The sequence below is a fragment of the Narcine bancroftii genome, chromosome 2, assembly GCF_036971445.1.
Source record: "Narcine bancroftii isolate sNarBan1 chromosome 2, sNarBan1.hap1, whole genome shotgun sequence".
Lineage (NCBI taxonomy): Eukaryota > Metazoa > Chordata > Chondrichthyes > Torpediniformes > Narcinidae > Narcine > Narcine bancroftii.
Genome location: NC_091470.1, coordinates 248,449,131 through 248,465,147, shown reverse-complemented (window position 1 = coordinate 248,465,147; position 16,017 = coordinate 248,449,131). Strand labels below are relative to the sequence as shown.

The following is a 16,017-nucleotide window of genomic DNA, read 5'->3' as shown; positions in this document are numbered from 1 at the left end:
CTGTTAGGCCCAAAGCCTTGTCTTGTTACTGCTGAATTGCTGTGGGAATCCATGCTTCCATCATGTCCTCAAGCAATGTATTCCAGACTCCAACCATTTTGGGTCTGGGAAATGTCCTCAGATCCCCTCTAAGCCTCCTACCACTCAACTGAAATGTATGCCCCCTTGTCTTTGCTGCTCCTCTGTGGTTATGATTTTACTATATGAGTAAAAAATATTCATCGTTGAGAGAGAGAGAGACAGAGTGAGAGACTGAGAGAGAGAGAGAGAGAGAGAGAGAGACCCTTTCTTTTAAGTAGTGCTATGAAATCTACCTGACAGTTCAGGCTGGACTCCAGACCAGTACCTGATCCAGAAGATGTCACTATCTCAACAGATGGGTAATCACCATTCATCTCTAAGTTTTCTGGAGCAAGGCTTAAAGCAGGGCTTATTTTCTCAATGCTGGTCAAGAAACTCCTAACTCTGGGCCTCTGCATCCCACTGTGCAACTGGAACCTTGACTTCCTCATCAGAAGACCACAGTGAGTATGAATTGAAAACAAGGTCTCCTCCTCACTGACTATCAACACAGGTGCACCTCAAGGATGTGTGCTTAGACTTCTGCATTACTCACTATACACCCATGACTGTGTGGCCAGGCACAATTCCAATGTTATCTACAAGTATGCAGATGACACCATGATTCTCAGCAAGATCATAGATGGCAATGAGGGAGATGGATCAGCTTGTTGAGTGGTGTCACACCAACAATCTTTAGTTAGCAAAACCAAGGCGATGATTGTGAACTTTAGGAGGAAATAAGGACCCAGTCCTCATCGAGGGCTCAGTAGTAAGAGAGGGACAAAAATTTCAAATTCCTGGGTGTCAACATCTCTGAGGATCTGTCCTGGAGCCTCCAGGTCAATGAAATAAATAAGGTTCACCAGCCGCTATACTTGGTGATTGGGAATGTCACCAAAGGCTCTCATGTACCATGGAGAGCATCCTGGCTGATTGCAGTGCTGTCTGGTATGGAGGTACCAATCTTCAGGACAAGAATAAACTCCAGAGGTTTGTTAACTCAGCCTGCAACGTCACTCCATCGCGGACATCTACAAGAGGCAGTGTCTTAAGAAAGCAGCCTCTATCCTCAAGGATCCCCACCACCCAGACCATGCCTTCTTCACTCTGCTACCATCGGGAAAAAGGTACAGGAGCCTAAAGACAGGCACTCAGCAGCACAAGGACAGCTTCTTCCCCGCTGCCTTCATATACCTAAATGATCAATGAACCAAAGTCACTGCCTCTCTGACTATTGGTGCACTATTTTTATTTATTTTTGTAAGGAGGTTTATATGAATGTTTGCACTGTGATGCTACTGCAAAACAACAAATTTTGTGAGCTACAGTCAATGAAGCAACTCTTCCCAGCTAGGACATGGTGAGAAACAAGGTAATGGAAAAGGAACCGAGATACTGAAATGTTAGCATTTCCAGTCACCCCTGTCTGGTCTAAGACTGAGATGTGAAATGAAGCTTGTTTGGATTTGTTCAAAATAGAAATGGAAGGAACATGGAAATTCCAAAATATAAACCTCCCCTGGACCCTCCACAATGCCAACACTGTATAGGGCTAAAACTCGCAGTACTCCAAATATGATCTGACCAATGCCCTGTAAAGCCTCAGCATTACATCTTTGCCTTTATATTTTAGTCTTACCAAACCTTCTACCTAAATGCTTGACCATACACTTCCCTATATTCCATATGCCTTCTCTTTTCCTCATCTCCCAATCCATCCAAGTCTCTCTGCAGACTCCATTCTTCCTTCACATGACTCACCCCTCCACCTTTCTTTGTATCATCTGCAAACCCGGACACAAAACCATCAGTTTCATCCTCTAAATAATTTCCCTTCAGTGTAAAAAGCAGCTGACCCAATATCGACTTCTGCAGAACTCAACTATTCACCAGTAGCCAGCCAGAAAAGGCCCCCTTTACTCCCACTTTTTACCTCTACCAATCTCTACCAGTCAGCCAATCTTCTATCCATGCTAGTACCTTTCTATTAATACCATGGATTCCTATCACGTGTAGCAGCCTCATGTTCAGCACCTTGTTAAAGGCCATATGAAAATCCAGGTAAAGCAACATCTTTGTCCATCCTGCTCAGTGCTTCCTCAGACAGCATCTCCCCTGAAGGAAACATGGTGGCGGGCTTATTTTATCTTACGTTTTGAAATTTAAGAATGGACCGTAGAATTTTATCAACCACTGAAGTCAGGCTACCTGGACTAAAATTTCCTCTTTTACCTCTCTCCAGTGTCATTAGTGGTGTGACATTAGCAATTTTACAGTCTCTGAACCATTCACAGCTCTGGTGATTCCTGAAAGATCACCACTAATGTGTTTACAATCTCTTCAGCCATCTCTTTCAGAACTTTGGATTGTTTTATAAATTGCATAGTGTGATAATTAACCCAGTCTGGCCACTATGACTTCAGACCCACAGCACTGTTGTTGACGCTTGACACAGCCTAGCAAGCTATTCAGTTCATGGTCATGTAGGAATGGGCATTCATCTTTAGCCTTATCAAAGTGTCCACCTCCTGTTAACGACTCATCAAAAAAATGTCCACCAATTTTCTTCTAAAATACTATCATTAGTAATGACAGAATTTATGATAGAACTTTGATTAAAGTTCTGTGGAACTTCGATTTCAATTTTGAAAGTTGAGGCTTGGAAGGATATCAGGGTTTGGAGGAGGAGATGTTATAGAAATAAATGAGTGAAAGGAAGCTGGGGAAACAAACGCTGCAGCTGCTTGAATCTCGAGTCAACAAAGAGAATCTGGAGGGACTCAGCAGGTCAGGGAGTATCCAGGAGTAGAAATGGTCAGTCAATGTTTCGAGTTGGGACCCTTTATTGAGACTGAGATTGTCCAGCTCAGAGCAGCAAAGGCTCATGAGAGATTCGCTGTTGAAATTGAAAGAATTTTTGATGGGGTAGGTGAGAGGAAATCATTTATAGTGGCAGAAAGACCATCAACTACAGCACATAGATTTAAAGAAATTGCAAAAACAAAAACAAGCCAGGGGGGAAATAAAGCGATATTCTCATGTTCTGGTTTTGATGCACTGCCTCAAGAGGCAATGAAAGCTTGCTCAATAATTCCATGCAGAAGAAAAGCAGTTACAGAATAAAAAGAAACATTTTAATATTTGTGGAACGAGCAGGAGAGTCGGACTGATCACATTTCTCTTCCAAAGACCTGGCACAGAGCTGATGGGCCGAACAGCCTCATTGTTAATGACCTGCCTCTGGACTATGTTTTTATAGGAAAAGTTAATCAATAAATCATGCAGTGGCATCATTTTGAAAAGTTTCCATATTCTTCTTGTGCAAGCTTCAGTGATTGGTATATGAAGTGTGATGGGGAGAAAGTTCTTGGACCGCTGTTGATTGATTAAAGTCCTTCTATGAGCGACCCCTCCTGAAGCACTCATCCTCCATTATTACGAAGAGCTGTGCCCCCAGCTGATTTAATCATACTTTTGATGCATTCACAACACACTTCAAAGCTGCAGCAGAGAATGGTACAAAAGACACAGGGTATAAATTACAAACCAAATTCTGTGCTTATTACTTTATTAGTTAGTTGTTGACTGATTTATAAGGGTTTGTTCACTTGCTCAGTATCCTGCTGTGCTTTGTATTAGTCTAACCTTCCTTTACCTTCTCCAGAGGTCTCTACGTTGTATCAATACCAGACTATGTTGTGACGTTATTTTAGAACTCCTCAATGAAACTGAGCAGCATGTGTATTTCATTTCTGATTCTTTCCGCTTCACAAAGAATATCTCGCCATTTTAATGGGAAAGAGCCTGGCCTGCAATAACTGCGGGATCTGCAACAATTGCTTTTATCCATCTCTTGCTCCCATTGAACCTCAGATTCTCTATGTTGCTTATAATAGGGGGCTGGTATAGCACAAAAGGAGGCCATTCACCTTATCTGTACTGTCTCAGTGTTATGTGTCACAAGTTGTATGGGGGCTTCAATGGATATTCAGTGAGGTAGGATCATCCTGTAGCTGCATAATCAATTGTAGCTGAGGCTGTGCTCACTGATGAACTTCCACAGCTCTCTGAGGTAGAGAACTCCAAAGTTTCACCACAGAGAAAAGTAATTTATCTTGACCTCTGTTTTAAATGGGCAACCACCAATTCTAAAAGCATGGCCCTGCTCTAGATTTGCTCTAAATTGACCTGGAATCACATCAAATTCACTAAGGACAGCAAATTGGCTTCTCTCTGATATATGGTCTTATTAAAATTTAATATTTTGTTTATTTCATGATTACTATCAGAAATGTAAGTGTTTTATTTCCAGATTCATTTAATTGACTGAATTTGAATCACCCATGATGGGAATTGAACTTGGATCACAAGATCATTACCCCAGGTCTATTTGGATAATTAGTACGGTTACTTTGCCACCATTGCTATCATATCCTTCTTATGTTCTGTTATTCAACAGTGACTGCCCATAGGAAGCAACAGGCTACAAAAGGCAGCAAGGTTAAAAAGAAGTAGAATCATTCTTATCCAAGGATTACACTGGACAACAAAGATTTTGCTTCCTGAACACTTTTGGGTCTATTTTATGGATTTGAGGTTCCTGATCTCAAAAATCACCTTAACAATTTCATATCACACACTGTTTGTTTTAGATATAACCTATTTTTGTGATTTCCTGGCATATTTAAGTCTGCTTCAAGCTTACAAAACCATGGAGTCCAACATGCCATTGAAAATTCATTTTCTGCATTTGCACTTGGACGTCTTCCCTGCTGATCTTGGGGCAATCAGTGACGAACATGGTGAAAGGTTTCACTAGGACATTGTGACCATGGAAAAGCAGTATCAAGACAACTGGAAGCCATCAATGCTGGACGACTCTTGTTGGACTCTGACACAAGAAGCATCAGGTGCTGAGTACAAGAGAAAGTCATTTTTAGGTCAGTTGAACTAACACAATGTGCCAGCATCATGATGTGATTAAAAACAGCACCGTATATTTCGGCGTGTAAGTCGACTCCCTTTTTTAGCCTCATTTTAAGGGTTTTATGGTATATCCGGTGTATATGAGAGATCTTTGAGAGATTTTTAGAGGTTCACAACTCGATTTATACGCTGAAATATATGGTAAATTCAATAAAAGTTAATTTAATGTTTCTCAGCTTCCTATATACAACAAATTTGAAATGATCTTTGTGTTCAGCTTGAAGTTGTTTATCATAATCCCCATTATGTCTTCAGGATACAAACCTTTTGAAAAAAAATTGTTGTCCAGTGCCAAATTCCTATGATCTCCCATCAATAGAAGCAGCTTCTCTATATCTGAGAGAGGGGAAAGATTTTAAAGGGACCTGAGAGGCACATTCTTCACACAGTGTGCTGGATATATGGAACACACTGCCAGAGGAGGTGGTAAAGGCAGGGATAATCATAACATTTAAAGACATTTAGACAGGTACATGGATAGGAGAGGAATAGAATGGAATGCATCAACACAGGCAAATGGGATTAGCTGGGTTCACATGTACAAGTTGTGCTGTAGTGTATCTGTAGGCTGAAATGATGTAAACGCTCTGTCACTCCCTCTCAGAAATGTGCTAAGTTTCAATAAGGTCACTTCAGAATCAAAATCAGAATCAGGATTTATTGTCATGAACAAGTCATGAAATTCACTGTTTCGTGGCAGTTTCATAGTGCAAACAGACATATTATAACCATCTTACAACATTGCTATTAAAACAAATAATAATACTAGTGCACGAAAATTAAGGCAGTGCCTTTGGTTCATTGATTATTCAGGAATCTGATGGCAGCAGGGAAGAAGCTGTCCTTGTGCTGCAGAGCACTTGACTTTAGGCTCCTATACCTTTTTCATGATGGTAGCAGAGTGGGTAGTGGGTGTCTTTAAGGATAGAGGCTGCTTTTTTAAGACACCACCTCATGTAGATATCCTTGTTGGAGTGAAGTCTGGTGCCTGTGATGTCGCAGGCTGAGTTAACAACCCTTTGGAGATAATTCTTGTCCTGAGAGTTGGTGCCTCCATACCAAGCAGTGATGCAACTAGCCAGAATACTCTCCACAGTTCATCTATAGAAGTTTACAAGATACTTCAGTGACATACCGAACTGCCTCAGACACCTAACAAAGTACAGCCACTGGCGAGCCTTCTTTGTGATTACATCAACGTGGAGGCTCCAGGACAGATCCACGGAGATGTTGACACCCAGGAATTTGAAGTTATTGACCCTCTTCACTAGTGACCCCACGATGAGGTCTGTGTTGTGTTCCCCTGATTTCCTCCTGAAGTCCACAATCATCTCCTTGGTTTTGCTGACTTTGAACACAAGGCTGATCTATCTCCCTCCTGTACACTTCCTCACTGCCATTTCTGATTCTGCCGACAACTGTGGTGTCATCGGTAAACTTGTAGGTGGCATTGGAATTGTGAACTTCTTCATGTATCAAACTTTAGTTTAAATAGGACAAGGAAAGAACTCAAGCTTTTGGACAATAGCTGACAATCCCTTCAACTTTTTCAACAGACTTGCTTTCTTGGTTTTAGCAGTCTGTTTAAGTGAGTTAGCTGTTTCACAATATAAAATGTTAGATAGCGTACATATAATAAATATTCACATAGTAATATTTTGCAACCTGGTCCCAAGGACAAAAGTGCGTATATAACAAAGAATTCTACCAAGCTAGACAAATGTTTTACCTTTAACTATAACATTAATTTCTGATACACAACCTACATTACAGTGAATTATTAAAATTATAAATAAAAACTGAAAATGCTGGTGATGCTCAACAGGTCAGATCAAGAGAGGCAGATTTAATATTTCAAGCTAATGACTTTTCACCAGTTTTGTATTTTCGATTATTAAAGTCATTATTTTAAAGGCACAAAATGAGAGATGTTTAGTGCAATTTACTGCAAGTTGTAGTATTTGCCAAATAAACAGCATTGTCAGAGCCAGCTCTTCAACGCTTGACGTCCTGCTTTGCGGAAACTGCCAAAATGTTTGGCCTGGAAGTCAGCCTGAAGAAAACTGAGGTCCTCCATCAGCCAGCTCCCCACCATGACTACCAGCCCCCCCACATCTCCATCGGGCACACAAAACTCAAAACGGTCAACCAGTTTACCTATCTCGGCTGCACCATTTCATCAGATGCAAGGATCGACAATGAGATAGACAACAGACTCGCCAAGGCAAATAGCGCCTTTGGAAGACTACACAAAAGAGTCTGGAAAAACAACCAACTGAAAAACCTCACAAAGATAAGCGTATACAGAGCCGTTATCATACCCACATTCCTGTTCGGCTCCGAATCATGGGTCCTCTACCGGCACCACCTACGGCTCCTAGAACGCTTCCACCAGCGTTGTCTCCGCTCCATCCTCAACATCCATTGGAGCGCTTTCATCCCTAACGTCGAAGTACTCGAGATGGCAGAGGTCGACAGCATCGAGTCCATGCTGCTGAAGATCCAGCTGCGCTGGATGGGTCACGTCTCCAGAATGGAGGACCATCGCCTTCCCAAGATCGTGTTATATGGCGAGCTCTCCACTGGCCACCGTGACAGAGGTGCACCAAAGAAAAGGTACAAGGACTGCCTAAAGAAATCTCTTGGTGCCTGCCACATTGACCACCGCCAGTGGGTTGATAACGCCTCAAACCGTGCATCTTGGCGCCTCACAGTTTGGCGGGCAGCAACCTCCTTTGAAGAAGACCGCAGAGCCCACCTCACTGACAAAAGGCAAAGGAGGAAAAACCCAACACCCAACCCCAACCAACCAATTTTCCCCTGCAACCGCTGCAACCGTGTCTGCCTGTCCCGCATCGGACTTGTCAGCCACAAACGAGCCTGCAGCTGACGTGGACTTTTTACCCCCTCCATAAATCTTCGTCCGCGAAGCCAAGCCAAAGAAAGACTTCTTTTCAATTCACATATCCTTTGGCAGTTTTCAAGTCCTCATAGGCAAGTGTCCATCTGCTGAATGTCAGTGTATGGACCATGTAAGTCCTAATAATTTAAATATTTTTTATTCTTTCATGGACTGGTAAGGGTAGTTTATGGTCTGTTTAGAAATCAGAATATTTTTTTTAAATTGTGTTCATCTTTGGCATCTGTTCTTTGCTAGGTTGCCCATTCCAAATTGCCCTCGAGAAGATGGCAGGGAGCCGTCCTTTATCACTGTCATCCTTGTGGGATGAAGTTATCGCACTGTTGGAAGGAGGTTCCAGGAGTGGCCCCCAGAGCATTTTGTGTTTCATAAGATCACCTCATATTCATCAAATTTACAAACAATACCTTACTCAATAGGACAGCCTTCCCATCCCCATAATTAGCCAGGTGTGGCAAACCGCGTCATTCCATTATCAAACCAGCATTTGTAGTTGCGGGCCCCCCCGCAGAATCAGCAGTTCCCAGTGGCTGGGTGGCACAAAGAACTCTGGGAGGTGCGTGACTTCAGAGGTCGGGTGTAGCATGAATAAAAGCTCTCACAACTGGAGGGAGAACATACGCTTTTATTAGCTTATAACTGAGGGTAGGGTCTTACAGTAGCCTTCAGAAGGGTTCTGGGTTTAGGCGGGAAACCAGAGTTATTTATGGGTAGACAGGGACAGAGCTAGTCATCACCACAACACACCACCAGTTCACTACATTCACCCTTTCCTGCAGAATTAGGGTCTGTGGCTGAAGACAGAGAATGTAGATTCAGAAAAAAAATCAAAAAATATATAGTTATTTACAAATTTGAGTGGCCTGGAGGTCTGGAGATCCTGGAGAAGTGCCTTAATACAGGGGGGCCTTGGGTCTCCTGGTCACCTTGTGAGGGAGAAGAGGCGGGCTGGGTTTCTGGCTTTACAGTGGAGTGGGATGCACTTTCCTCCTGAAATGGATCCCCTGGGGGTGGCGAGAATAAACTCCGTGGCTCGCAGGGCATTTGAGGCAATGGACCCTCTGTTCTGGTGGGTGCCAGGTCCCTAATGGAGACGGTGTCCTCCCTGCCATCTGGGTACTCCACATAGGCATATGTGGGATTGGTGTGTAGCAGTTTCACCCTTTCCACCAGGGGGCCAGTCTTGCTTCTCCTCACGTGCTTCCTGAGAAGGACCAGACCAGGAATGGTGAGCCAGGTTGATAGTGTAGTTCCCAATGCCAACCTTTCGAAAGTGAATAGGAGCTCATGAGGAGTAACGTTGGTCGCAGTAGATAGTAGCAACCAGATGGAATAGAGCATCATAGGAAGGATTTCCTGCCAGTGTGAGTTTGGAAGGCCTCTTGACTTCAGAGCCAGTTTGATAGCCTTCCAGACCGTGGCATTCTCGTTTTCAACCTGCTCGTTCCCCCAGGGGTTGTAGCTAGTAGTCCTGCTGGATGCAATGCAGGTACTGACGTAGCTCATCACTCATAAACGATGAGTCCCGGCTGCTATGAATATAGCTGGGATATGTGAACAATGTGAAAATGGAATCTAGGGCCTTTATGACTGATTAAGTGGATGTATCTGGGAATGGAATGGTGAAGGGCAAGCGGGAATACTCATCAATGACAGAGAGGAAGAAAGTGCTCCTGTTCATGGAGGGAGAGATCCCTTAAAATCGACACTGAGCCTTTCAAAGGATCTGGATGACTTGATCAGGTGTGCCTTTGCGGGGCGGTAGAAGTGTGGCTTGCACTCCATGCAGACCTGGTCATTTCCCTGATATTTTCCATGGAGTAGGGTAGGTAGCGCACCTTGACAAAATGAGCCATGTTTGTAACCCCTGGATGGCAGAGCTCATTATGCAGAGACCACAGTTGACCGGTGTGTGCAGAGGCACAGCTTCCTCTGGATAAGGCACCTGGAGGGTCATTAAGGGCTCCTGGCCGATAGGCAATGTCATAATTGTAAGTGAAGAGCTCGATCCTCCACCTAGAAATCTTGTCATTCTTGATTTTTCCCCTCTTGACATTATTAAACATGAATGTGACCGAGCACTGGTCAGTGAGGAGCCTAAATTTCCTACCAGCCAGGTAGTGTCTGCAGTGCCTCATGGCTTCTACAATGGCTTGAGCCTCCTTTTCCACTGATGGGTTCCAGAGGTCATGGCCTTTAATGTCTGTGAAAAAAATGCAACTGACCTGCCCGCCTAGTTGAGGGTAGCAGCCAGGGCTACGTCCGAAGCGTCTCTTTCAACTTGGAAAGGTACATTCTCATCCACCGCATGCATGGCGGCTTTCACAATGTGGTTCCAGAGGTAGTTAAAAGCCATATGAGGTTCAGCCGAGAGGGGGAATATAGTGGCTTTTAAGAGAAGGTGAACTTTATCGGTGTATTGAGGGATCCATTGGGCATAATATGAGAAAAACCCCAGGCATCTCCTCAAAGCCTTTGTGGACTTGGGAATGGGGAGCTCCCACAGGGGACGCATCCTATCGGGATCGGACCAATGATGTAGCCAAGGATAGCCAGTCGTTTAGTCCTGAACATGCACTTGCTAGAGTTATGCAGGCGTTATGTCTCAGACTTTATGAAATCTCGATCTGCTGTGCTGCACCTCCTGCTCTTGGTAGCAACAGGTTTGCAGTCTGAGGACAATTTCAGAAAGAGAGATGAGGGGGTCGATATTCAGTGTGGAGAGGCTGCATGTGGGTTCTGATTTTAGGTGCCTTCTGTTCTGAACCGTTACAGGGAGGAGGGGACCAGAATACTCCAAAATCACGCTTTTAAGGTGACACACAAGTCCAGACCCAACAGCACCAGAGCACACAATTCATCAAGTACATACAGGCAAATCGTACAAAATTCCCTCCCTTCAAACGACAAATGTACTATACATTGTTGTTTTGGGTGAATGAGTTGCAAGGAATATGTGATAATTGGAAGGATACATCTTCATGTTTTATTTTTGCGCAGTCCATGAGTCTATGAAGCTTTCCATAGAGCCTATGTCGATTTTGCATTTAGTGGAATGTCCATTTACCTTCACAGTCACTATGGAGTTGCTGAGCTGGTGAGGTCTGTCCTGATCTAAAACCATCAAGGCTAGGTCCCCAGAGACTCCATACTCCTCAATCGAATGGCCCCCAATGACTTGGGTTGCCTGTGGGTCAGATAGTGTTCAACCTCATGCTATGGCAAGATGGCCACCCTCCTTCTTCCGCCAATGAAGATGGCATCAAGTTTGAATTTGAGTCGCAGCAAGATGGCCGCCAACCCTTTTTGCACCGTTTCCTCACTGCCACCCTTTGTTTTTGTTTTTTTTAATTTTTTTTATTTTTCACACCATAAATCACATTAGCCATGATACACACTTTTTCTTTTTCACACATATACAGTGACTTTTTCTCACCCCCCCTCCCTCCTCCCAAGCCAACCCCCCACCCCCCCCCCCATCCATTTTAGGTATACAATCTAGGTTACATTAAACCAGTCAGACAATGTTGTCATTCAACAAAAATACACCAGAAATTCTACTGAGTCCATTCTTTTCTTTCCATCTCCTTCCATCAACTTAGGTAATGATTGTCCCCGGTAGGTTTTCGCTATTGTATTTAATGTAAGGCTCCCATATTTGTTCGAATATTTCAATATTATTTCTTAAACTATATGTAATTTTTTCTAATGGAATACATTTATTCATTTCTATATACCATTGTTGTATTTTCAGATTATCTTCCAATTTCCAGGTTGACATATTACATTTTTTTGCTACGGCTAGAGCTATCTTAACAAATCTTTTTTGTACATCCTCCAAATCAATTCCAAATTCTTTGTTTTTTATGTTACTTAGGAGAAAGATCTCTGGATTCTTTGGTATATTGTTTTCTGTTATTTTATTTAATATCTGATTGAGATCTTCCCAAAATTTTTCTACTTTCTCACATGTCCAGATTGCATGAATTGTTGTTCCCATTTCTTTTTTACATCGAAAACATCTATCAGATACTGTTGGGTCCCATTTATTTAACTTTTGAGGTGTAATGTATAGTCTGTTTAACCAGTTATATTGTATCATACGTAGCCTTGTATTTATTGTATTTCTCATCGTTCCAGAACATAATTTCTCCCATGTTTCCTTTTTTATCTTTATATTTAAATCTTGTTCCCATTTTTGTTTAGTTTTACCATTTGTTTCCTCATTCTCCTTTTCTTGCAGTTTAATATACATATTTGTTATAAATCTTTTGATTAACATTGTATCTGTAATCACATATTCAAGGTTACTTCCCTCTGGCAAACTCAAACTGCTTCCTAATTTATCCTTCAAGTAGGATCTCAATTGGTAATATGCCAGTGCTGTATCTCCAGTTATATTGTACTTATCTCTCATTTGTTCAAAGGATAAGAATCTACTTCCTGAAAAACAATTTTCTATTCTTTTAATCCCTTTTTTTTCCCATTCTCTAAAGGAAAGGTTATCTATTGTAAAAGGGAGTAACTTATTTTGCGTCAATATTAGTTTTGGTAATTGATAATTTGTCTTATTTCTTTCTACATGAATCTTCTTCCAAATATTGAGGAGATGATGTAATACTGGAGAAGTTCTATGTTGTACCAATTTTTCATCCCATTTATATAATATGTGTTCAGGTATCTTTTCCCCTATTTTATCTAATTCTAATCTCGTCCAGTCTGGTTTTTCCCTTGTTTGATAAAAATCTGATAGGTATCTTAATTGTGCGGCTCTATAATAATTTTTAAAGTTTGGCAATTGTAAGCCTCCTTGTTTATACCATTCTGTTAATTTATCTAGTGCTATCCTCGGTTTCCCCCCTCTCCATAAAAATTTCCTTATTATTTTCTTTAACTCTTTGAAGAATTTTTCTGTCAGTTGTATTGGCAATGCCTGAAATAAGTATAATATCCTTGGAAAAATGTTCATTTTAATACAGTTTATCCTTCCTATTAGTGTTAGTGGTAAATCTTTCCAATGCTCTAAATCGTCCTGTAATTTTTTCATTAGTGGATAATAATTGAGTTTATATAATTGGCCGAGATTTTTGTTTATTTATACACCTAGGTATCTTATTGCCTGCATTTGCCATCTAAATGGAGATTCCTTCTTAAATTTTGAGAAATCCGCATTATTCATAGGCATTGCTTCACTTTTATTTACGTACTGCCACCCTTTGTTGACGTGTAGCACAGCGCGGGTTTGGGTGAATTCAGGGCAGACAACTTTGTGCTGGAATCGGATCCGGGAGCGGTGCAGGCCGTGGACTTCCCCAGACTTCCTCTTGCATGGGAAACCCTCCCCTATTCTTGCCATAACTGGAACACACTGAGTCTTCAGCCAGGCAACGCAATCGGGCATGCTGGCTCTTGCCGCAGACAAAGCACTCTGTAGCACAGGAATGCTCCTTAGTGCAGGAAGCAACAGCCATGAGGGCTGGGGTAGTGGGAGCACCCAGTCCTTGGAAGGGGTCACCTGGGTGAGCAAGCTCACTGGCTTCGAGGTCGTCATTCTCGGGCTTGTCCTGTTCCAACGATTTGGCCAGTTCAACGTTGCTAATCAGTTCCTTCTCACCCGACTCGAGTCATTGCTGCCTCATGCCTCAAGCAGACTCCCGCGACTAGAATGTCCTGGATCTGTTCTTCTTCACAAACGCGGCTCATAGCTACTTTGTACCTGCACTTCTTGGCAAGCATCCACAGATCCAGCAGGTTGTCATCGATGGTCTCGCCTGGCTGTTAGTGATTTAGAGCAAGTCGGTGCCTCACTAGGACCTCGTTTTATGACTTCAGGTACTGAGCCTTCAAAGCCTCGAAGGTTGCATCATATGTAGTGCAGTCCCTGATGACTGCATACCCTTTCATTCCTACCCTCGAAACAAGTACAGACCTCCTGAGTTTCTTGGTGTGGAAGACATCTCTGGTCATGTTCAGGTAGGCCTGGAAGTAGTCTAGCCAGTACGTGAACTCCTCAACCATGTCAGGGGACAGAGGGTCTATCAGCAGCGTACCTGGCTTGAGTAGCTCTTCCATAAATTAATAAAATTGTAGTGTGAATAAAAGCTCTCACAACTGGAAGGAGAACATATGCTTTTATAGCTTATAACTGAAGGTAGGGTCTCACAATAGTCTTCAGAAGGGTTCTGGTTTTAGGCAGGAAACCAGGGTTATATATGGGCTGTTAGGGCCAGAGCCAGGAGGCGGAGCCAGACATCAGCATAACCCCCTACCAATGAATCCCAGTTCACTGCATCGGGAGAATGTGATAGCAGCGCCAACTGTAATTATTTAAACTCCTGCAAAGATTCCACTAAACAGTTCTATTGGTTCAGCTCACAGACAACTTCGGTTGTGCTTTATTCGCTGCACCACTCGCTACACAGGTCAAAAAACAAACTGCTGGAGGAACTCAGCAGGTCAAAGTCTTAATGCAGGGTCTCGACCCAAAATGTCAGCTCTCCTATTGACCCACTGAGTTCCTCCAGAACATTGTTTTTGGCTCCAGATTCCAGCACCTGCTGCTTCTTGTGTCTTCCTTTAACTTCCATTGCTACTTATTAGATAAAAAGCCGAAAAATTCTCCTGCTCAATATTTCCATCTCAACCAACATCATTACAACATTAACATTACTCCCCGTGGGAGCTACCTATGTATAACTTGGCTGTCATGTCTCCTGTATTATAATAGACTTTCACCCTTTAAAAGTAGTTTACTGGCTGTTCAGGGATGCCCTGATACTTGGAAGAGTGATTGCATGTGCAGTTGACTCTTTTAAGTCATGACATTCATATAGAATTGCTACAATTATATAAGGCTTGGTGAGACCACCCTTGGAGTATTATGTTCTATTTTGTGTCCATGGTGACGAAAACATATATTTGGCACAGAGGGACGGCAGCAAAGGTTCATCAGAATAACTCCTGGGATGAAGAATGAGAATGAACGTGAATGTGTTTATTATCAAGTATACGACTATAACGTGCAGATGCAATGAAAGTCTTGCTGCAGCTTCCCACTTAGGTAAATCACACTCACACAAATTTTATAATTTAAAAACTGCAAAGAGATAAAAAAACAAAAGGAAGAGAAAAATAATCTTAATAATAATAAATATTCATAGTTGGTTGACCAATAGGGCAAACAAATGTGTTCTGTCAGTGGTACAGACAGATCTTTGTCAAGTCAAGTTTATTGTCACCTGATTTCACAAGTACAATCTGACAAAACAGCATTCTCTGGTCCTCGGTGAAAAGATAAGCAGACTCACAACCAGACATATCATACATATGGACAAACAATATATATGCAGGATAAGTATTCATATAAATAAATAAATATTAGTTTGTGAAATGAGTTAGTGTGAGCAGTTCCTTTGGTCGCTCAGCATTCTCACTGCCCGTGGGAATAAACTATTCCTCAGCCTGGTGGTGCTGGCTTTGATTTTCCTGAATCTCTTCCCTGAAGGAAGCAGCTGAAAGATGCTGCATCCAGGTTGATTGTTGGTTGTTATAGTGTTATGTTTCAGGTGAGATGGGGAGATTGAAGAGTCTGATAGCTGTTGAAGCAGAGCTGTTTTTAAACCTACAAGTGGCAGACTTCAGGCTTCTGTACCTTTGTATTCAGTCAATTAAGCATCAATTCAACAAAACTGGATGGGGATATGATTAAAAGGCACAATTCTGATAGGGCTAGACAGACTGGATGCAGAGAGAATATTTCCCCTAGCTGGGAGAGTGGGAGATGAGCAGGAGGGGTCTAGAAGAGGGATCATAGTGTCTCTGGATGCAGAGTAAGGCATTTACAACTGAAATGAGTAGAATTTCTTTACTCAGAGGGTGAAACCATTGGGGGCTACGTGGCTGAATATCAAATTCAAGTTTATTATCATCCAATTGCTCAAGTCCAACTTGACAAAACTGTGATCTCCTGTCCTCCGTGCAAACATGCTGGCACACCACCAGATATAACGCACATACAGACAAACAATACTTATTCAGGACAAATATAC

At 42.3% G+C, this 16,017-nt stretch overlaps 1 protein-coding gene across 21 annotated transcripts in view; it reads left to right on the top strand.

Moving 5' to 3' along the window:
- Positions 1-16,017, top strand: part of znf516 (zinc finger protein 516) — a 283,926-nt gene that overhangs the window by 230,300 nt on the left and 37,609 nt on the right. The window contains exon 17 of one of the 21 annotated variants that reach the window (XM_069920787.1): positions 4,523-4,881. The exons of the other annotated variants lie outside the window; for them this stretch is intronic. Coding sequence (XP_069776888.1) covers positions 4,523-4,578 — 56 coding nt within the window. The 3' untranslated portion in view covers positions 4,579-4,881. Of the gene's footprint in view, positions 1-4,522; positions 4,882-16,017 lie in introns of those variants that run through there. 21 annotated transcript variants of the gene reach the window in all.